At 40.3% G+C, this 23,790-nt stretch overlaps 1 protein-coding gene across 3 annotated transcripts in view; it reads right to left on the reverse strand.

Annotated features, from left to right (window-relative positions):
- Window positions 1-515: 515 nt before the first annotated feature.
- Window positions 516-23,790, reverse strand: part of PRR11 (proline rich 11) — a 27,430-nt gene continuing 4,155 nt past the window's right edge. For 2 of the 3 annotated variants that reach the window (XM_007106023.3, XM_007106024.2), the window contains exons 2-10: window positions 15,087-15,219; window positions 13,508-13,658; window positions 12,959-13,081; window positions 10,436-10,696; window positions 8,999-9,097; window positions 8,523-8,635; window positions 7,564-7,623; window positions 7,378-7,474; window positions 516-3,406 (exon numbers count right to left, since the gene is read on the reverse strand). In XM_007106023.3, the coding sequence (XP_007106085.1) occupies window positions 3,338-3,406; window positions 7,378-7,474; window positions 7,564-7,623; window positions 8,523-8,635; window positions 8,999-9,097; window positions 10,436-10,696; window positions 12,959-13,081; window positions 13,508-13,658; window positions 15,087-15,214 (1,101 nt within the window). In that variant the 5' untranslated portion in view covers window positions 15,215-15,219 and the 3' untranslated portion in view covers window positions 516-3,337. Of the gene's footprint in view, window positions 3,407-7,377; window positions 7,475-7,563; window positions 7,624-8,522; window positions 8,636-8,998; window positions 9,098-10,435; window positions 10,697-12,958; window positions 13,082-13,507; window positions 13,659-15,086; window positions 15,220-15,364; window positions 15,644-23,790 lie in introns of those variants that run through there. The other variant, XM_055090148.1, reaches the window with a different exon arrangement.

The following is a 23,790-nucleotide window of genomic DNA, read 5'->3' on the forward strand; positions in this document are numbered from 1 at the left end:
CGTGTGCAGGCTTCTCATTGCGGTGGGCTCTAGATGTGCGGGCTTCAGTAGTTGTGAGCTCAGTAGTTGTGGCTCGCGGGCTCTAGAGCACAGGCTCAGTAGTTGTGGCACACGAGCTTAGTTGTTCCACAGCATGTGGGATCTTTCCAGGCCAGGGCTCGAACCCATGTCCCCTGAGTTGGCAGGTGGATTCTTAACCACTGAGCCACCAGGGAAGTCCTTCATAGTTACTTCTTAAGGAAAGGTATTAAGATAAGGGAGGGACACAGGCAGAATTTCTAGGCACTTAAATGTCCCTTTTTTGGTGTTTACATGAGTGTTTTATGATTTAATTTATATATTTATATTTTACGCACTTTTCTGTATATGTAATATTTCTAGTAAAAAAATGTTAAAGAAGAGAAAGACCAAAGGCTCAGTCTCAAAATAAACACTGGAAGCATATGATCAGCAACAATTTAATGAGGCCACAGCAGTTACAGGATTCTCAAATGGGTACAGTATAAAACCTGTCATAAAATTAGTAAGAGATGTAAGATAGAACACACTTCAATACTGGTACAATGGTAATAGCAGCTTTACAAATGTTTATCTATAGGATTTCTATAGCTTTTTTAAAAAAATGAAACTTTATCTCACAAGAATGATCAAATCATTTAAAATAAATTGATACAGTACACAGTGGTTTATTAATATTATAAACATTATAAATGCCCCAGAAAATATTTACAAATAATCACTGGCTTTATTCTCAGTGATTATTCCCTTTAATTTCACTTAATATAAACATAGTAGCAGGTTTAAAAAAATTATTAGAAACAGGTATATTTCTTTTTTTTTAGATGTTGGGGGTAGGAGTTTATTAATTTATTTATTTTTGCTGTGTTGGGTCGTCGTTTCTGTGCAAGGGCTTTGTCTAGTTGTGGCAAGCGGGGGCCACTCTTCATCGCGGTGCGCGGGCCGCTCACTACCGTGGCCTCTCTTGTTGCGGAGCACAGGCTCCAGACGCACAGGCTCAGTAGTTGTGGCTCACGGGCCTAGTTGCTCCGTGGCATGTGGGGGTCCTCTCAGACCAGGGCTCAAACCCGTGTCCCCTGCATTAGCAGGCAGGTTCTCAATCACTGCGCCACCAGGGAAGCCCCATATATTTCTTTTATATATATATAAATTTATTTATTTTTGGCTGCATTGGGTCTTCGTTGCTGTGCACAGTCTTTCTCTAGTTGTGGCGAGCGGGGGCTACTCTTCATTGTGTTGCGTGGCTTCTCGCTGTGGAGCACGGGCTCTAGGCACGCGGGCTTCAGTAGCTGTGGCGCGCAGGCTCAGTAGTTGTGGCACATGGGCTTAGTTGCTCCGTGGCATGTGGGATCTTCCCGGACCAGGGCTCGAACCCATGACCCTTGCATTGGCAAGCGGATTCTTAACCACTGAGCCACCAGGGAATCCCAGAAACAGATATATTTCTTAACTTCCATTATCTGTTTAATTTACATCCATAAATGTAAATATAAATGTGGGTCTCATGAAAAAAGGGACACTGTCCCCACGTCTGCCTTCCAGTTTGGTGACTTTCCACAACACTGTATTTGGCATCTCAAAGCTATATTTATCTGAGGATATATAGGCATTTTGGGGAAATTGCTAAAATATCTTTCTAGCCTGAGATAACCAGCGGATATTTCAAGGATATCATCTTATGTAGCTGTTTCCTGTCGGGCTAGAAAGTTCAGTGAAAAACTGCCACTCCTTGTTTCCCCTCCATGAGGAGCTGCTACCTTTATGCTTAGAACTGCAGCGGAAGTTATCAGCATCAAAGCTAATCCTGTGCCTTCAGAGTCACACTTACCCTAATGAGAGTTCCTCTTCCTCCATGATATTTATCGCATTAGTGATTAGGGGTCTTGGCTGAAGCTAGAGTAGTGTCTCCTGCTAAGTAGACATGTCTGACAAACTGGGGGCTCCCAGAAATTGGCAACTTTGTAGAAGACTGACTGATAGGGTTGCCAAATAAAATATAGAATGTTCAGTTAAATTTGAATTTCAGATAAACAACGAATAATTTAGTATAAATATGTCCCATGCAATACTGGAGACATATTTAAACTTCAAAAAATTATTCATTGTTTAATGGGACATATTTATACTTAAAAGTTATGTGTTGTTTATCTGAAATTAGACTTTGATGGGGTGTCATGTGTTTGTATTTGCTAAATCTGTCAACCCTGTACTGTCAGGAAAAAGCAAAATCCAGTGAGGTGTGCATGATTACTGTTATTGAATCAACAGGTGGTTGAGGACAGGGAATAAAATCTCACAGTGAACCTGCTATGGACTTCAGAGAATCCTTGGTGGGGCACTGTGGAAAACACAAGGTTGCTCTTGAGGTCTTCATGAAATTTATATTTAGCATCATGAATGTGGATAGCAGATATCAAAGTGAGGAATATCTCAGACTTCAGGAAGCCATATATAACTACATACCTAAGATGCTAGAAATGATATTCTAATTTTTTAAAAAACCATTTATTTATTTATTGTTTTGGTTACGCCGGGTCTTAGTTGCAGCAGGCAGGCTCCTTAGCTGTGGCTCCAGGGCTCCTTAGTCACAGCTTGCCAGCTCCTTAGTTACAGCATGTGGGCTCCTTAGTTGCGGTATGCGAACTCTTAGTTGCAGCATGTATGCAGGATCTAGTTCCCTGACTAGGGATAGAACCCGGGCCCCCTGTATTGCGGAGTCCCATCCACTGCACCACCAGGGAAGTCCCATGATATTTTAATTTTTAAGGTCACATTGGAGTTTTTGTTTCAAATTCTTTTGGAACAGTTAGGTTTGAATGGGGGATGGTTTTACTTCTTAATTGCTTATAGGGAACAGAAATAAAATCTAGAGGGTCTGTTTTTTATGGTTAAGTTTGTAGCACTTAATGAGTGCATGAGCTTTATAGGCTGAAATACTTTGCTTTTCAATTACCTGAGACTACCCAAGATGAATGGGCACCAGGTTATTTTCTTAATGTCATAACTGCACCTATAGAGTAAAAATTAGAGTTATCTAGTTAAACTTGAATAACCTCCCCAACCTAAATTCGGTAATTCCAGGATAAACATCACTTTGGGGATCGCATTTTCCCATCTGTTCTATGATTGATCATGTAAACTAGAAAATATCCTAATACTTGCTTTACGCTACAGTATGTATGGGCTCCATACATATTTTAATTCTTCGAATGAATTATATATTAATATAATTATTTATACATACTACATTAAAAAAGGATTGGGATAATATTATCTGTGTATTTTATGGATCATCATATGGAGTCAGGCAGAGGTGGCATCAGTTTTGTTCATCAAAGCTGCTTGTAGAAAGTGGCAGAGTTTGAGTTGGGCTTCTAGGGTGAGCCAGCTATGAAAAAAAACAAAGGTCCCAAGTATAATATGAATTATGTTCTTGTGGCCAGCACAGCTCTTCTTCTTCCTCACTAACAAAACCCAGGTTTTATGCAAGGCAGCAATGCATCCGGTTTCTAAAAACCACTTTTTCACAGCTTCCCTGATATTATCAGAAGTTCCTGGATATCCCCTGTTTAAAGAGATGAAGGGCAGCTTAGCTAGCACACCCTTTTGCCCTTTGCCTTTCTTATCTTGCCTACGTGGACATGAGCCTTCAGGAAGTGCTGATATTCTGCACCATAAGGATAAAGCCACATATTAAGGATGGAAAAGAGGTGATTACATGGTCAAGCTGCGGTACCCGTTATGCACTGCCTATTTCCCAAGGCAATATGCAGAAAAGAAAAATAAGGTCTTATTTGGTTAAGTCACTATAGTCAGAGTAGCCAAATGCAAAGCCTAACTAATATAGTTGCTTCAGAATTAAACAAAAAAGGAAGTCTAAGGAGTGGGAAAAGTCATTCCATGTCTAATAAGTTTTTACTAGATATCCTCTAGTAAGTGGATTTTGAGGAGCACAACATATGGCATAGGTCTTATGTGTGATTTTTGATGGCATTGCTCAATATATGGGTTTATTGTTCATTTTATATATATATATATATATATATATTTTTTTTTTTTTTTTTTTTTTTTTTTTTTGCGGTACGCGGGCCTCTCACCGTTGTGGCCTCTCCCGTTGCGGGGCACAGGCTCCGGATGCGCAGGCTCAGCGGCCATGGCTCACGGGCCCAGCCGCTCCGCAGCATGTGGGATCCTCCCGGACCGAGGCACGAACCCGCCTCCCCTGCATCGGCAGGCGGACTCTCAACCACTTCGCCACCAGGGAAGCCCTATATTTTTAATTGTTTCCACATTACCCAACCCACTATAGTAGTTATGGGGTGGGGCAGGGACAAAAAGGATCCTAGAGCTAAACAAAGAAAGGAAGGGAGGGTTCTTCCCTCTGCGCATATCACAATTTATGGTATTACCAAGGATCTGGGGGTGGACTCCTATTGGATGCTCCAAAAGGAGGAAAGAGGAATCCAGTCACACCTCCAAAGAAGGCCATATAGTGCCCAGGAGGACCAAGTTGGTCGGCAAGAGGGAAACAAAGCTGTCCTGCAAAAGGCACTGATTCTCTCTTTTTAAAAAAATTTATTTTTATTTTATTTATTTTATTTTTGGCTGCCTTGGGTCTTCGTTGCTGCACATGGGCTTTCTCTAGTTGCGGCGAGTGGGGGCTACTCTTCGTTGCGGTGCGCGGGCTTCTCATTGTGGTGGCTTCTCTTGTTGCGGAGCACGGGCTCTAGGCGCGTGGGCTTCAGTAGTTGTGGCGCGCGGGCTTCAGTAGTTGTGGCGCGCGGGCTTCAGTAGTTGTGGCACGTGGGCTTCAGTAGTTGTGGCTCGCGGGCTCTAGAGCACAGGCTCAGTAGTTGTGGCCCACGGGCTTAGTTGCTCCGTGGCATGTGGGATCTTCCCGGACCAGGGCTTGAACCCGTGTCCCCTACATTGGCAGGTGGATTCTTAACCACTGCACCACCAGGGAAGCCCTGATTCTCTCTTTTTTAAACGGTAGTTGATTTACAATGTTGTGTTAGTTTCAGGTGTACAGCTTCAGATTCTTTTCCACTATAGGTTATTACAAGATAGTGAATATAGTTCCCTGCACTATACAGTACATCCTTGTTGTTTATCTATAGTAGTGTGTATCTGTTAATCCCATGCTCCCAATTTATCCCTCCCCCCACCCCACCCCTTTGGTAACTGTAAGTTTATTTTCTATGTCTGTGAGTCTATTTCAGTTTTGTAAAAAAGTTCATTTGTATTATTATTTTTTTAGATTCCATATAAGTGATATATAATACTTGTCTTTCTCTGCCTAACTTCACTTAGTATGATAATCTCTAGGTCCATCTGTGTTGCTGCAAATGGCAGTATTTCATTCTTTCTTATGACTGAGTACTATTCCAGTGTGTGTGTGTGTGTGTGTGTACCACATCTTCTTTATCCATTCATCTGTTGATGGACATTTAGGTTGCTTCCATGTCTTGGCTATTATAAATAGTCCTGCTATGAACATCGGTGTGCATGTATCTCTTCAAATGAGTTTTTGTCTTTTCTGGATATGTGCCCAGTAGTGGGATTGCTGGATCATATGGTAACTCTATTTTTAGTTTTTTAAGTAATCTCCATCCTGTTTTCCATAGTGGCTACACCAATTTACATTTCCACCAACAGTGTAGGAGTGTTCCCTTTTACCCACACCCTCTCTAGCATTTATTATTTGTAGACTTTTTGATGATGGCCATTCTGACCAGTGCATTTCTCCAATAATTAGCAATGTGGAGCATCTTTTCATGTTCCTGTTGCCCGTCTGTATGTCTTCTTTGGAGAAATGTCCGTTTAGGTCTTCTGTCCATTTTTTTTGGATTGGGTTGTTTGTTTTTCTTGTTATTGAGTTGCATGAGCTGTCTGTATATTTTGGAAATTAAGCCCTTCTCAGTCACATTGTTTGCAAATATTTTCTCCCAGTCTGTATGTTGCCCTTTTTTTTTTTTTTTTTTTTTTTTAAATTCAGGTTGTATTCTGCTGTCTTTTTTGTTTTTTTAAGATTTTTTGATGTGGACCATTTTTAAAGTCTTTATTGAATTTGTTACATTATTGCTTCTGTTTTATGTTTTGGTTTTTTGGCCTAGAGGCATGTGGGATCTTAGCTCCCCAACCAGAAATCGAACCCACACCCCCTGCATTGGTAGGTGAAGTATTAACCACTGTACTGCCAGGAAAGTCCCTATAGGCTGTCTTTTTGTTTTGTTTATGGTTTCCTTTGCTGTGTATAAGCTTATAAGTTTGATTAGTTATCATTTGTTTATTTTTGCTTTTATTTCTTTTGCAAAAGGCACTGATTCTTAACAAGGGAATGAATGAAGGGAGGACAGTGCTGGGGTGGGAAGAGTGTCTGCAGTGGAGTTTGTGGTGTGTCTCTTGGCCCAGAGGGAGATGGAAATATAAGCTTCATAGCCAGAGGACAGCAGCCCTGTGCCCCAGCACTCTAGCAGGGGTGGTGGAAGGATGGCTCCTTCTCACAGATCTGATGATAGAGGTGATCAGGGAGATGACACAAATAGGGTTTGGAAGAAATCACACAAGGGCCAGCTGATGCACTGGATTTTGGTGTATGGGTCAAACACGTAGGGGACAAAGAAGAAAGCTGCCAAGAACTTTTCTTATCAGCTCTGCATGATCTGACTCCTGTCCCCATCTATTCCTATCTTTCTGTTACAGCCACACCGGCCACTTTTCAATTCCTCAGATAGACTGTGATCCCTCCCACCATGAGACCCTTGCACCTGCTGTTCTTTTTCCCTGGAGCTCTCCTCCCTGACACCCAAGGTGGGCTCACTCCACAGGTACCCTCTCCAGTTAATGCCTATTCATCTTTCAAGTCTTGCCTCATCACTTCCTAAGGGAATCTTTCCCAGATCATCCAGGCTAGATCAAGTTCCCCCCACAGAATCTTGTTCCTTTCCTTCATAGAAGTTACTTCAGTGCAAAATTATACAAATTGTGATTATACGATTAATATCTACTTTCCCCACTAGACCGAAAGATCCAAGACAGCAGATCTGTGTCTGTTTTTGCTTACCCCTATACCCCTGGTACTCCAGCACAGTGCCTGGAATATAGGAAGTGCTTAATAAATACTTATTAATGAAATTAATAAAACCAGACATTCATTGCTAAAGTGGAGATGATAATCCTACCTATCTCATAGAACTTCTTGAAGCCTAAATATGAAAGTGCTTTATAAAGCAAAATGAACTGTTTTAAAATTACTATTATTAAGAACGATGCTTTAGATTATGATTCTAAATAAATGCATTTGAAGAAAAGGATCGAAGAAAAGGATCCAAAGTCTTTTTTTTCCTAAAGGCTTACCTGAAACTTTCTCTTCAAGGCCTGGGTCATTACTGGGGTCAGCCCAGTTCCTGTTTCCATATTTTCTTTATTGGTAAGTGGGGTTCCACCTGGGCTCCTGCAAAGGTATTGAAAATATTAGGAGCTGTGTTTTATACCGAATTTTCAAATGAATTTAGAAAGCATAAAGATAGGAGAGTGGATTACCTCTCTACATCAACTTTTCTGAGTAGTTTCCGCAGATCTAACTGGCTTTTACCAGGAGTACTGATAAAATAAAGATACAAAAGTTAGAGCTTGCCAGATTTTATAATTTTTCCAAAGCAAAGCAGTCATTTCTATAGGCAACATCGTAGAAAGTAGTTTGTTACATTTGTTACTATTTATTACATTTAAAAATAGCAGTAGATGCTGATAGGAGCATAAAGTGATACAGTGATTCTACTAAGTAATAGTTTTTGACTCAGTAATTACACATGTAAGAATCCATCTTAGGGCAAAACTCAGCTATGCATACAGATGATGGATAAGGATGTTTATTGAAGAGTTATAGAAAAAAAAAAAACCACAAACAACCTAAATGTCTCAAAACAGGATTTTATCTATGAAATTCACATATTAAAAAACTGCATCTATTGAAGAAGTCAAAATGATGGTTTAAACTAATTTTTAATGAGATATGGGAAAGTTCATGACATATTAATGGGAAAATCCATATCTGTATGTATAATATGATTATACACAGGTACACACATAAACATATCATATTTCATTGATTCCGAAACATAAACATCATATTTCATTAACTCCAAGAAAACTAGTTTTCTTATTTTATTATTTCTGAAATTGTGCTGCTTTGAAAATTCCTGATAATATTTCCCCCCCAATCTGTTATTAAATCAATGGTGTATTTTGTAATAAACAGCATAATGAAATGGAAATAATAGAGTATATGTCCAGAGAAAGACTAGAATGATAAACAAGAGTATGTTAACAGTATGTGGCTATCTCCAATGATAGGATTATTTGCATGATTTTTGTTTTCTTCTTGAAATGTTTCTGTAGATTTCAATTTTCAGTGATCATATGTAACTTTTAAAGTTAGAAATAAGCAAAAAATCATTATTTTAAGTAGCAGTAGAGTGTAGTACTGTGTATTTCCTTACATTAAGACATTTGTAACTCGAGTTGATAACACTTTGGACTTCGGTTTCAGGGAAACGCACCGCAGGTCAGAGACAGTAACTAGTGGATTCTGTGCCTTTGGTGATGGTACAAGCTTTAATCACAAAATGAGACACTATTAAAAACACATTTAAAAATAGCATTCAAAATGTAAACATACTAAAACAATAAATATTTGAGTGCTGAATATGTGTAAGATATATCTATTCAATTTTTATTCCAAAGCTTCAAAGTATATCTCTACCTCTTCAAACTAATGGTTGGTAGATAAAACTGCCTAATTAAATAATTTGGGGATTAACATATTTTGTTGAGGAGATCCAAAATTACTCAAAAAAAAAAAAATCAAATACTTACCTCAGAATGGTTTCTATATTTAAGACTTATGCTTATTTTCCATTAAGGGACAACCACGCTATAAGTCAAAAGACCACGTGTTTGGTCAATGACATCTTACCTTCCTCCTTTCATCAAAACTCTGTGTCTTCTTTAATTTCACAGTCAGTAGATCTTTAACTGTTATATGCATGGGTCCATTTTTTTTTAATGGTTCAGCCTTAAAATACATGGAGAGGTTAGAATTCAAATTGGAACCAGGACATCTAGTCAGATGCAAATCCAAATCTAGTTTTTAAAGACTCTTTAAAAATTAACTTAAAAATTAACTCTTATTTCCCCTAGGAGCCTATCAAATTCTTCCCATTCAACCAAGAACAATTCTGTTTTCAGTATCCATGGATGCTAAGGCTATTGAAAAGTGTTCACCAAAATGTAAGGCTTTGATAGTAAGAGATGGGCTAGTTCCTTGCAACTATGCATCTTCCTTAGGAGTCATTGTAATAGGACAGGAGATGAAGGAGTTCCTCAAATCAAAGTGAAGTTTTGGGGACTTCCCTGGTGGCTCAGTGGTTAAGAATCCACCTGCCAATGCAGGGGACATGGGTTTGAGCCCTGGTCCGGGAAGATCTCACATTCCATGGAGCAACGAAACCCGTGGGCCACAACTACTGAGCCTGCGCTCTAGAGCCCGCTCGCCACAACTACTAAACCCGTGTGCCACAACTACTGAAGCCCGTGCGCCTAGAGCCCGTGCTGCGCAACAAGAGAAGCCACTGCAGTGAGAAGCCCGTGCACCGCAACGAAGAGTAGTCCCCGCTCGCCACAACTAGAGAGAGCCCACGCGCAGCAACGAAGACCCAACGCAGCCAAAAATAAAACTAAGTTAATTAATTAAAAAAAATTTTTTTAAAGAGCAAGTTAAAAACAAAAAACAAAGTGAAGTTTTGCCTGAACTACCTAAAAAGATGACTCAGTTCTCATACAGCAAGGACGTATACTCAAAGAGGTATATATTAGGGCAAATATAACAATAGGCTCTGCATTTAATTCAGCCATTTTAAACCAAGTATATCTGTAGTGAAAATTCAGTAGATTTTTAAATAGGGCCATGCCTACCTTAGTGATTCACAAATACTCTGGTCCCCTTGGAAGATAAGTAACTCTAATGGAGACTGGTTCTCCAACCTAATGGCATTATACTTTAGGATCCACAAATTCTTTTTATTCTGACTTCACTCACTAAGCTATCTTTGTTTTTAATTTGGTTTCCCAGAGAGATTTCCTTTTCTGTAAAGAACCCAACAGGAATCTCCCACCTTGCTGGGTTTCATTCATTTATCCTTGAAAAAAAATCACTTTCATTTCTAAATCCCACTTTCGCGATCTCCCAGAGGACTGTGTCTTTAAAAACAATAGTTGACATAATTAAGATATGGAAACAGAACAAAATGCAGTCCTTCCTGTCAAAGCCCTTAGCCCAGCCTTAAAAGGACACCTGGCTGTACTCCTTCATTACACACTGACCAAAACACACCTTTACTAGGTTGTTTTTTACCTGCTGTGCTTTAGTGAGATCAGATTTTCTGAGCAGCAAAGGTGCTGTCAGTGGTGGAGGCGGAGGGGGCGGGGGCGGAGGCGGAGGTGGGGGCGGAGGCGGGGGCGGAGGAAGACGACTGGCTGGCTGTGGCAGTGCGGTGGCAAGTACAGCCTCGGAGTCTCCAGGGGTGGTTAGAGCACATGCAGGCACATTTGTAAGTTTACCACGCATGTGACACATCTGACCACAGCTTGGACAGGAAGAATTTTCTGAGACGGCCTGGAAGAAAACGTTACAGTTGGCAACTGAAGAACAGATTTATTTGGTTCTTATGGCTGAGAGTCATCAAAACCATACCTACCATGTACCGAATGCTTTCTCAGTATACCATATGCTCCGTAATATCTTCTCATTTATCACAAGCTCATTCATTCATTCATATATATGTTTTGTGTGTGCTATATGCCAGGAACTGTGGGTACAATATGAGCCCTGTCTGTCACCTCATCGAGCTGACAGTCCGGTGAGGAAGACAAGACATTAAAACATACACAAAACACATGCAAAACAAACCAAAATAATACTTCAATAAGAGCCATGAAGTGTGCTGTGAGCATGAATAGTCAGAGGTCTGGGGAGTGATATTTAGCCATTATCTCAAAGATGAATTTAGCCTTACCAGGTGAAGAAGGGAGATAAAAACTGGGGGAAGAGTTCCTGGCAGAGGGAAAAACACTTAATGCAACCAAGAATATAGTATATTCACGGAACTGATAAAAAAGGTCAAGAGCCTGGAACATGACTGTTATGGGCTGAATTGTCCTCCCCCATTGCAACTCATATATTGAACCCTCAACCCACAGTACCTCAGAGTGTGATTGTATTTGGAGATAGGGCCTTTAAAGAAGTGATTAAATTAAAAGGAGCCATTAGGGTGGGCTCTAATCCAATGTGACTGGTGTCCTTACATAAAGACGAAACTTGAACAAACAGGAGACACCAGGGATGCACACGCACAGAGAAAAGACAATCTGAGGACATAGAAGGCAAGTTGAGGGGAGAGGCATTAGAAGTACCCAACCCTACCAACACCTTGAGCCTACACTTCTGGCCTCCAAAATTGTGAGAAAATAAATTTTTGTTGTGTAAGTCACCCAGTCTGTGTTACTTTGTCATGGCAGCCCTAGCAAATGAATACAACGACCCTATGAAGTAAGGGGGCATACTACAGGCTGCTGTAACAAAGTATCACAAACTTGGTGGCTTAAAACAAAATTCATTCTCTCACAGCCCTGGAGGTTAGAAGACTGAAATCAAGATGTCAGTAGGACTGCACTCCCTATCAAGGCTCCAGGGAAGAATCTGTTTCTTGTCTCTTCCAGTTTCTGGAATCTACTGGCATCCTTTGGTTTGAGGCCCCATGACTCCACTCTCTGCCTCTGTGGTCCCATTGTTTCTCCTCTTCTCTGTATGTTCTACTCTGCGTGTCTTTTATAAGAACACTTGTCACCGGATTGAGGGTCCACCCAGATAATAAAGTATGATCTCATCTCAAAATCCTTAACTCAATTATATATCTGCAAAGACCCTGTTCCCAAAAAAGGTGATATTTACAGGTTCCAGGGATTAGGACTTGGACATGTCTTTTGGGGGCCCATCATTCAGCTCACTACAGATGGTATCTTCCCCACTTTATAGATGAAGAAACTGAGGTCCAGGTTGTGAAGTCCAGGTCATGAGATGATTTGCCTTTCCTCCTCTGGTTAGCTCACCTTGAGGCACAAATTCTGGGAGTAGGGGTGTAATCCCAGAAGCGTCTCTCCAAACCAATGAGCACAATGTTTATTCTTGAGGTTTTAGACACTGAGAATAGGGGTCCTGCTTAGGGGAGTTCGGAGAGAGTGGATATTTATAGTTTTTTCCTGCCTATATCAGTCAAGAAAATAGAAACCACCCTGAGTATTTAGAAGAGGGGGCATGTAATATAGTGAGTTGGTTTTACTGCTGATGGAAGAGCTGAGAAGCACGCAGGGTACAGTGAGGCATCCCAGAGATTAGCAACAGCATAAAGCCATGAACACCCTGACACTGCATGGCCAAAGAGAAGGAAAGTGTAACCAGATCTCTGGAGCTGGGTTAACCCAGAGAATCTAGAAACATGGTTGACTTACCTAGTGGGAGCTGGAGTTAGGGAGGCAACAACAACCATTGCTGGAGAAATTGCCCAACACAGAGAACAAAGGGGAAATATACCGTCCTCTCTCTCCTTCTAATCTCTCATCAGTGTCTCCCATTAGTCCAGCACACCAGGAGCCAGATGACATGGAGCTTGGGAAATGTAGCCTGCAGGGGTCAGCCCCCCTCCAATACAGAGCAGAGCCTCTGAAGTTTAACACTAGACCTGAGAGCAGACATGCCCAGAACTAGCACAAGCCTGTAGCCACTCCTCCTTCTAATAAAAGCACACTGGGGTTCCAATGGGGGACAACCCCTTCCCTCCTTACCTAATTCTGGATTTGTTTTTCATTTGAGAATACTAACCTTCAATTCTTCCTGGAGCTTGCATAATTCACTTTCCAAAATGTGAAACCGTTGTTTTAGACTATGAAGTTCTTGGTGGCAGAAACGGGATGGAAAGATGGTGTCTTTCAATACTTCCAAACTCTGAAATTAAAAAATAATCAAGCCTGAATCCAATGAGCAATATGATAAGGACAAGAAAGTGGCTTGATGTATGTTTTATAGAAGTGAAGGCAATAACAAGGACCTACTGTATAGCACAGGAAACTATATTCAATATCTTATAATAATCTATAATGGAAAATAATATGAAAAAGAATATGTGTGTATGTGTGTGTAACTGAATCACTTTGCAGCACACCTGAAAATAACACATTGTAAATCAACTATATTTCAATTAAAAAAAATTATTTTTATTGAAAAAAAATTGAGGGCAGACATGACCACACAATTTCATCTCATCTGAGTTTAGCCTGAGTGTCTGCTGACCTGAGCACACACACACATGAACACACACACCAAGTATGTAAAAAAACCATAATGCTGAAAACATGTATGTCAAACCCATACCCAGGCCATGCAGTTCTGAAACCAGTTGTATAGAGACCATACTCTATTTGTCCAAAGCTTTATTGCATCTTTAAAATTGGGAAATTTGAAGTTCCAGGATGGTCTTAGCCAGCTTCTGCTAAGGGGTGTATCTGTTGAAGGAATAACCACTCTGTAGGAAAAACAAAACCAAACAAAGCAAAAACTTCTAAGTTGGAATTAACAGCCTCTAATTAAATAACAAGCTAGTTTTACAGTATGACTCAGGAGCAGAGACTATCTAAAGCCAAATTCTTCATTTACCTCTAGAATTCCCAGATTAACTTATGCAACAAATATTTATTGAGTAAATAAATAGTAATAAATAAAATAACATAGTAAACAAATAGGTATCAGAGATTTAGTAATGAACAAAATAGATAAAAATCCTGCCCTCATAGAACTTACAGTTTCATGGAAGAAAGGTAAAAATAACTAAGTGAATAATATATGTGGGTTGTTAGGTAGTGAACAAATGCTAAGGAGAAAAAGATAAAGCAAGAGAGGGAATGTGAAATGTTGTGTGGAGGTGAAAATTTAGATAGGGTAGCCAGGGAATGTCTCACTGAGAAGGTGACTTTTGAGAACAAACGTCAAGGAAGTGAAGAAACTAGCAGAGCAAATATTTGGAAGAAGAGCATTCCTGGCAAGAGCAATAGTAAGTGCAAAGGCCCTGAGGTGGGAGTTTGTCTGAGGTGTTTGAGGAATAGCAAGGAGGCCAGATGACTAGGGTGGAAAGATTGAAGGAAGAGGATTAACAGATAATGTGAGTCAGACCATAAAGGTCTTGTTGGTCATACAAAGGATTTTCATTTTTACTCTGAGGAAGACCTTGGAGAATTTAAGCAGAGGAGCAATATGAAATGATTTTAACAGGCTCACTCTGGCTGCTGTGTTGAAATACACTGCAGAGGCAGCAAGGGCAGAGCAGGAAGACCAGTTAGAAGGCTTTTGCAACATTCGGGAGAGAGAGGAGTCAAGGATGGTATCATGGTTACTGCTTTTTGAGGGTCTGTTTGTTTTAAAATTTTTTCTGTAAAGAGAGCTTTAACAAAAAATGTATAAATATGTTATTGTGAAACCTACTGCCTTAGAGTTCTTAGATTTTAGAGTCTCTTTTAATAACACATTTAAGCCCTGAGTCCCAGAGAATAAATGATCAAACTTTACCAAAATAAAGATTTAAGTTCTAGTCATATACCTCTCTTTCATCACTTAGTTACCAAGTTTATACAATTAAATTGACTAGGAAAGTAGAAAATAGTTACTGTGCACCTCAAACACAATTCCTTGTGATTTTTACTTCATTTGAACTCTTAAGCTATGGCTGCCACATAAAATCAGGATGCTCAGTTAAAATTTAATTTCAGATAAAGGGTGAATAATTTTTTAGTATAACTATATTAGAAATGTTGCATGGGACAATACAAAAAAATCATTCATTGTTCATCTGAAATTCAAATTTAACTGGGTGTTCTGTATCTTTATTTGCTAAATCTGGTAACTTGTTCCTAAAATGATCAGATTTTTAATATTTTCTCTATTCCATATTACGCCTTACCTTTCTGGTGAGGGTGGCGGAGGGGGAGGTGTAACTAGCTTAGACTGAAAGTGAGAGGCTTCTTTTCTTTTGAAAAATCTTTTTGCTTTGGCTTTTAGCTTTCTTCTTCGTTGCTTGAACTTGGGCATGGTTTCTGTAGAGAAAATTTGTTTTTACATTTTTTAATGAGGAATAATACATATCATAGAAAATACACAAATTTTAACTACAGTTCAATGAATTATCACAAAGTGAACACATCCTTGTGACTGCCACCTTGGTTAGGAAATAGGTCATACCAGCAACCCAGAGTCCCCTTGAGGCAGGAGATAGATGGGCCCCAGGCTGAGCAGCTGGAATCTGTCCCCTGTAGACAGATATTTCAAGATGAAGATAACGGCAGGAGCAAGAAGGAGCTGAGTCTTGTTTAGATAAAAAGCTACAGAGACCACATATTTCTCATTCTTGAGGTCAAGGAGACCCCCAAGCGACACATGTGCAAAAAGGATCCTTGGGGAGGGGGAGCTAGACCATAATATGGTCTACTAACTCCTCAGAGACCCTTGCTCTGGAATCCATCTTGGCTAAAAGATGTGCATGCACACAGGGGAGGGCCCTGTGCCAGACCAAATATGGACTCAAAGTCAGACAAAGCAAGATGATTGGCCAGAGGTAACCCAGAACTGCCCCCATACAAGTAACATAATCCACCCCAAAAGTGTGTGCTGCTCGCTCTCTCGCTCTCGCTCTCTGAGTCCGCCCGTGCTTTCTCTGCACATATCTTCTCTCCTAATAAGCATGTTACTTGCCTCACTACTTTTTGTCTCTTTGCCAAATTCTTTCTTCAAAGCAGACAAGCACCAGGGCAGCGCTGCGGCCCGCGTTCAATCCCTGGTCAGGGAAATGAGGTCCTACTTCAAGCCACCGCAGGCTGCAGCCACCTCATAGCCACTCAAGATCACCCTGAACTGGAGGAAAATTTAAACCCAGATTTAAACTATCTCTAGAGATACCTTGGCTTTCGCATTATATTACTCTCTAATTTTGTTTTTGTTTTGCTTGTTTTGCTTTTCTTCATTAAGTCAGGTGAATTTCCCTTTCTTTATAATGAAATCAAGCAGGACCTTTCAGGGCCTTCCCAGTACAAAAGCCGTTTTTGTTCCCTTTCTCTTGTTTCTAGAAAAAAGACTTCAGTCTCCTAAGCCTTCCTCAAGTTCCAAAGAGCAGACTCAAGCAGTTACTAATTAGAGAAGCGAGAGAATGCAGAAACAATGATAGGTTAAACAATAGTTCAGAGATAAAACAGAGTCACAGGACTCCTAGTTCTTCCTCAAGGGATTATATATAATGATCTGATGTATATCTTTGTGTTGTCCTGCAGGATCTAAGACCACACCCCCCAAGTGAAAGATGGTGACTACATGCTGACCACCAGCACTTAGACCCCAGACTGGTTAGAACCATAAATGTTGATGATTAAGATTCCCTAGACATCACCCTGTTACCTTACCACCAACCAAAAAGTTGAAAGTCCACCAGCTGATCAGGCATCTTATTACCCTCATCCCTAATGCTGCCTTTAAAAATCCTTGCCTGGGCTTCCCTGGTGACTCAGTGGTTAAGAGTCCGCGCTTCCACTGCAGGGGGTGTGGGTTCGATCCTGTTCTGGGAACTCCCGCAAAAAAAAAAAAAAAAAAATCCTTGCCTGAAAGCCATCGAGGAGTTTGGCGCTTTTGAGCACTAGCTGTCTTTCTCCTTGTTTGGTGCCCTGCAATAAACACTGTACTTTCCTTCACCATAACCTGGTGTCAGTTGATCAGCTTTGCTCTGAGTTGGGCAAGTGGACTTGAGTTTGGTTCGGTCACAATAACGGAGAAGATGGCTGCAGTTGGGTTACGTCAGTTATTAAAAGGAAGTAAATTTCTTTGCTGGTAACATTTACTGAGATTCCAATGTACAAGGTTGAGTTGGTAGTGAAAGAAAAACAAAACTAACCATTTATATAATGCCCATTTACTTTTAGACACCTTCACATACATTTTTTCAGTGAATCTTCATTACTGTGCAAGGTATTTTTCCTGAGGAAGAGGATTTTTATTCCCATTTTTACATAAGAATAAATTGAGGCTTAGAAAGAAGATGATTTATCCAATGTAATGCAATAAAGCATTAAGTCCAGATTCGTAAGTCTCCAAAGACCACATTCTTCCTAATACACAGTGATGCAATAGTAGAATAGGTGATATACAACATAATAACAGTTAACCCAAATCTAAGACATGGCTGTTTCAAAACATTTATTTTAAAGCACTTTTAAACACTAACTAGTATATTTAGATTTTAACCCAGAATCCTTTTCTGAAGAAAATTAAGTCAGAGCTGGTTTGATGTGAAGAAGTGCTTTGCCAGTTTCAGTTTTTGCTACCTGAGGAACAAAGATGTCCTTATTCAAGTAGCAGAACTAAAAATGGTCTCAAGGGCTGGGCCTCCTTCTCTTCAAACTTACATTTGAATAGGAACAATTGGTCTTTAAAATACACATTCATTCCACTTTTGTTCACCCTGTAACCCTCCAGCACTTGGTATGCAGCTCTATGCTTGCTCAGCTCTCAGATTCCAAGGGCTGAAGAACCTCCCCCAGCTCCAATGTGGGTAGTAAAAACTAAGAAATGTTTTAGTTCCAAGAGCATTGGACTCACAGAGGGCACCCTCCATGGCAATGGGTGACAGAACATATATCAACAACTGGTCTAGGAGTAAAGTTTCTTGATAGCATCTTATTTAACAAACTGCCAGACCTCAAATTAACAGCGTATTTCTTAACTGTTCTTACAGGCTTGGGAGACATAGCCCAAGATACCTGATTTCACCATTATTGTATCACTTTTCCTTTCTACTGAAATAATGAATAAAGGCTAAGCGGGGATTATTAAACACAAGGGATATCTACAGGATTAAAAAAAAACCCACAAAACAAAAATACTCTGAATGAAGATATTTAGGAAAGCCTCAGGAAGCAACAAAAAGCTTACGGTTGCCTGGAAAGAAGTTAAACCTCATCAAATCCATGGCCAAGACTATCTGTGAAGAAATGTCACTGGAAACCTCTATCCAAGGCCCAGAGTTCACTGGCTGGGATCCCCAGAATCTGAGATTTCCCCAGTAACCTCCCCTTACTGTCTTCCGTCTGCCCCTTCACAGCCCTCCCCCATTCTGTTCCTGTTCCCTCTCTCACCTGCCTTGATGTCTTTTGTTAGAGAGCAAACTGACACAGAGAACTGGCCTCCGGCCTCCCTTTTTCCTATATTCACCAATCAATCCCTCAGTTATGAAAACAGACTTTAGAAAGGAGCTGGATGTTCTGGTTAAACTCAGTGGGTTGACTCTATACCTTAACCTCCACTCCAGTGGTGTGCTGGGATTAGCCCTGACTTCTACATTTTTAGGAAGTCTGTGAGCCAGTTGTTAAACAAATCTACCATTTAAATTAAGTTACATAAACTTACAATTAGGTAATTTAAAAAGATAATCAATACACAAAACTCACCACTCCCTAATGATTTTACTATTATGTATGCTCTTGAGGTTTTTGTTTTTTGTGTTTACCTGATTGTATCTATACAGTGAAAATGCTTTAGAATGGTGTATTATTGCTCATTTTTTCCCAACTGCACGTTCAGTGACTTCACATTGGAAACTTGAAATTGCCCATGATGGGAGAATTTACACCACGACTATTATAAAACACTACAAATTAAGGCTTGGTTTATTATTTTGTTGATTGTTAAGAAAGTGATGAAAAGAATGTTAATAGTGCAGATTAAACTTAAAAGTGTATCTTGTCTGTAGTTACATTGTGAATAGCACAAAAAAATTGAGGAGTATTATTCCAGTATTTGAAAATGAGGGCTTCCCTGGTGGCGCAGTGGTTGCGAGTCCGCCTGCCGATGCAGGGGACATGGGTTCGTGCCCCGGTCCGGGAAGATCCCACATGCTGCAGAGCGGCTGGGCCCGTGAGCCATGGCCGCTGGGCCTGCGCGTCTGGAGCCTGCGCTCCGCAACGGGAGAGGCCGCAGCAGAGGGAGGCCCGCATACCAAAAAAAAAAAAAAAAAGAATTGGATAGGCCTTTGACTTCTGTCCTCCCATCCTTACAGCCAGGCAGTGTCCTGGCTTTCATTTCATGGACAGGTTTATTCTCTGGAGAAGTTGAACCTAGAGGTGCTGAATTTGGGTCACCAAGCATAGCAGGGTCATGTCTCTGTCACTATACAGAAGATAGGGGACGATCCTAACCGAAAAGTGAGACTTTCAATCCCCTTCCTCAGCTCCGCTCCCAAAATACAGGCCACCAAGTTTTTATTTATTTATTTATTTATTTATTTATTTTTGGCTGCATTGGGTCTTCGTTGCTGCACGTGGGCTTTCTCTAGTTGTGGTGAGCGGACTTCTTATTACAGTAGCTTCTCTTTGTTGCGGAGCACAGGCTCTAGCCGTGCGGGCTTCAGTAGTTGTGGCACATGGGCTTCAGTAGTTGTGGCTCACGGGCTCTAGGATGCAGGCTCAGTAGTTGTGGCACAGGGGCTTAGTTGCTCCGTGGCATGTGGGATCTTCCCGGACCAGGGCTCGAACCCGTGTCCCTTGCATTGGCAGGTGGATTCTTAACCACTGCGCCACCAAGTAAGTCCTACAGGCCACCAAGCTTAATTCCCAGCCTCAAACCCCCACATCTCTTATTCCTCCTGGAGGAGACTAGAAGATTCTTCTCCAGGGAAATTGGCCCAAGAAAAAAGACCTACAGATATTGACATTTGGGGTTCTACCCAAAATGGCCAAGTCCTTGATGATCAATTACCCACTGTGGTGCCCACAGGTTGACAATATCTACCTGCACTACTTTGAGCTGCCAATCAATTATCTTTTTTGTGTATTCCTTTGACAAATAACAGCCAAGGATCATCAATCACTTTAGGAAAAGTCTTTACCATGAAGAGCAGAGACCAAAATAAACAGGGAGAGAGAAAAAAAAAATCCAAATCAAAGGAAATGGAAAGAATGTAGGAAGCAGAAGAAAAATTAAAAAAAGAAAAGAAAATATCTTCAGAAAATGAGATACTGCATTCATGAAATAAGGATAAGAAACAATTTTTAAATTTAAAATAGGAGAAATTTTAAAAATATAATAGAACAGTTGGAAGATTAAAGTTTTAGATGAGAACAGAGAAAATGGAGAGAATTTTATCAAATAAACAGTACAAAAATACTCCCCAGAACTGAAGGACTTGAATTTCCAGATTAAAATGGTCCATTCAATGTAATGAATAAAAGATTCACATTGAGGCATGCCATCATTTAGAACACCAAAAATAAACAGGAGATTCTAAAAGTTTCCAGAGAGAAAATACAGTCTAGATATAGAGGACTGAGAAGAGAATGACACCGGATTTCAACAGCTAGTCTGCAGTTCTGAGGGGATTCCACAGTCCTATACCTGGCCAAAATTTCAGTCAAGTGTGAGAACAGAAGAGAAACAATGAGAATTTCCAGGATAACGGTGATCACAAGAAGTCCTCGGAAGACAACTTTGCAGCAGGTCTAGAGGAAGGGTCAGCAAACCTTTTTCTGTGAAGGACCAGATAATAAATATTTTAGGCTTTGCAAGCTATCTGATCTCTGTTACAACCACTCAGCTCTACCACTACAGCACCAAAACAGCCACAGACAATACTTAAATGATTGTGGCTGTATTCCAATAATTTTTATTTATGGCCATTGAAATTTGAATTTCACAGAATTTTCATGTGTCACAAAATATTCTTTTGATTTTTTTCCAGCTATTACAAATTGTAAAAACCATTCTTAGCTCATGAGACCTATAAAAACAGTAATTTCTTGACCCCTCACTCAGTGCACAGCCAGCAAAGTGAGCAAGTGTAACAGAGGGCTTCAGTAGGGAAAAAAAAAAAGAAATGGATAAATTACCTAGTGTGTTTGATCATTCTGAGCAGAATTTACTGTTTTTCTGTAAAGTTAGGGCCAAGTTACTGATAAGAGCTTGAAAAAATAAGCATATTAAAAATGTCTAGGAGTGGGTGGGACTTCCCTGGTGGTCCAGTGGTGAAGAATCCGCCTTCCAATGCAGGGGATGCGGGTTCGATCCTTGGTCAGGGAACTAAGATCCCACATGCCGCGGGGCAACTAAGCCCACGCACCACTAGAGAGCCTGCCTGTCGCAACTCCTGAGCCCATGCCACAACTAGAGAGAAGCCTGTGTGCTGCAATGAAAGATTCTGTGTGCCACAACTGAGACCTGATGCAGACAAATAAATATTTTAAAAAATTTGTGTTTAAAAATAATTAAATAAATAAATAAAATATTTTTTAAAAAAAAGTCTAGGAGGGGGAATTGCCTGGAGGTCCAGTGGTTAGGACCTGGTGCTTTCACTGCCATAGCCTGGGTTTGCTCTCTGGCTGGGGAACTAAGAGCCCACAAGCTGCAGGGAGTGGCAAAAAAAAAAAAAAAAAAAAGTCTAGGAAAAAAGTTCTACGAGAAAAGAAGTGAAATCATAGTAACACTATATGTTCAGCTGTTACACAATATTTAACAGTATAAACACCGAATGTTTATTTAACTAAAAATTATGATATATTGGGAAGACAGAAGGAAAGAAAGTGGAAATCAGAAGTTGTCTAAATTTATATAATATTTAACCCATTGCGGGGAAGAAAAAAGGAAGAGTATTATAAACATGTTACTTAGAAACATGGAGGTAAACACCAGAAACAGTTACAAAAGTGGATAGGGTTGCCTTTGGCAAGTGGGAGTCAGGATTATAGAGAGAGGATTCAGAGGACTGTCGTTTCTTGTTTGTTTCTTTCTAAGTATAATAAGCCTTCCAGTAGTATTGGACAGTTAACCTTTGGTATGTACTATTAGCTGGAAAAATAAGAGTACCACCATTCTGAAACTGGGCCATCCTTTTCTAGCCCTTTCCTGGTGGTTGTTCCAGCACCCATGCCTTCAAATTTCTAAAGAGTTCTACATAAGTCAATGTATATCATTTTGGAAATTATTATGATTATTATCATCATTATTTTTTTGGCTGCCCTGGGTCTTCATTGCTCTGTGCAGGCTTTTTCTTTTTTTTTCTTTTTAAAATAAATTTATTTATAATTTTTTATTTTTTGGCTGTATTGGGTCTTCGTTGCTGCATGCGGGCTTTCTCTAGTTGTGACGAGCGGGGCTACTCTTCATTGCAGTGCGTGGGCTTCTCACTGAGGTGGTTTTTCTCTTGTTTTGGAGCTTGGGCTCTAGGCACGTGGGCTTCAGTAGTTGTGGCGTGTGGGCTCAGTAGTTGCGGCTCACGGGCTCTAAAGCACGGGCTCAGTAGTTGTGGTGCACAGGCTCAAATGCCCCGTGGCATGTGGGATCTTCCTGGACCAGGGATCGAACCCATGTCCCCTGCACTGGCAGGCGGATTCTTCACCATTGGACCACTAGGGAAGTCCAGAAATTATTTCTTAAATGAAAAAAAATCTAGGAAGTAAATCATATTTTCTCCTCTCTCTTCTGTGTGTGTGTGGGGGGGGTGTCCTGGGCCCTGGGTCATTATTACTATTTAATAACCTTCTAATTAAATACAGTAATTGACACATGCAGAGAATTAAGAGAATATGTCAAATCTGTCAGGATAGAAAGACACAGTCTAATTCCTAGATTAACGTTATATTAAAAAATAATCATACCTCTTCCAAAAGTGAAAGATAATGAATTCCTACCTCAAACAGGACAGAGGACACAGCAAGCTAAGGTTTGTTTTATTATCACTGCTTTACTAAAAGCTTTAGATACTCTGCAGAGGATAACTGTCCAATTAAAAAAAGAGTGTATAGCAATCTTTATCTAGGTGAGACATATAAAGTCCCCTTTCCAAAAGAGTAATGAGACATACAAATTCTTTTTGCTAGATTAGGTGGGATTCCAATTGCTAAACTAGATAGACGCTCATTCTTTCATGATTACTCAGAGCATTTTTCCTATTTTTTAAATTGAAAAATACACTTCTTTTCTTTTAACTTGCCTTGTTTTGAAAAGAATCTAAGGCCAATTAAAAAAAACCTGTACCACATTAAAAAAAAAAGTGAGGAAATTAGAACACTCCATTATAGAATACACTATATTAAAATTATATTATTCATAAACATGAATCAGAAATATTTCTCTGATTAATTCATCCTGTCCCTTCTCCTTACCATCCCTCCCCTTTCTGTCTTGTATCTTCAGTTGCCTTCACCATCTTTCCCTGGGCTCTCCCTTGTTTTCCGTCTTTTTAAAATTTTTTAATTTTTGGCTGCGTTGGGTCTTCATTGCTGTGCATGGGCTTTCTCTAGTTGCAGCGAGCGGGGGCTATTCTTCCTTGCGGTGCACGGGCTTCTCATTGCAGTGGCTTCTCTTGTTGCAGAGCACGGGCTCTAAGCACGCAGGCTTCAGTAGTTGTGGCATGTGGGCTCAGTAGTTGTGACTTGCGGACTCTAGAGCGCAGGCTCAGTAGTTGTGGCACATGGGCTTAGTTGCTCTGCGGCATGTGGGATCTGGACCAGGGCTCGAACCTGTGTCCCTTGCATCAGCAGGCGGATTCTTAACCACTGCGCCACCAGGGAAGCCCTGTCTTTTGATATAGTCTATTTTCCCCTACTCTTTTTTTTTTTTTTTTTTTTTTTTTTTTT

Source organism: Physeter macrocephalus, chromosome 14, assembly GCF_002837175.3.
Source record: "Physeter macrocephalus isolate SW-GA chromosome 14, ASM283717v5, whole genome shotgun sequence".
NCBI classification, from domain to species: Eukaryota; Metazoa; Chordata; class Mammalia; order Artiodactyla; family Physeteridae; genus Physeter; species Physeter macrocephalus.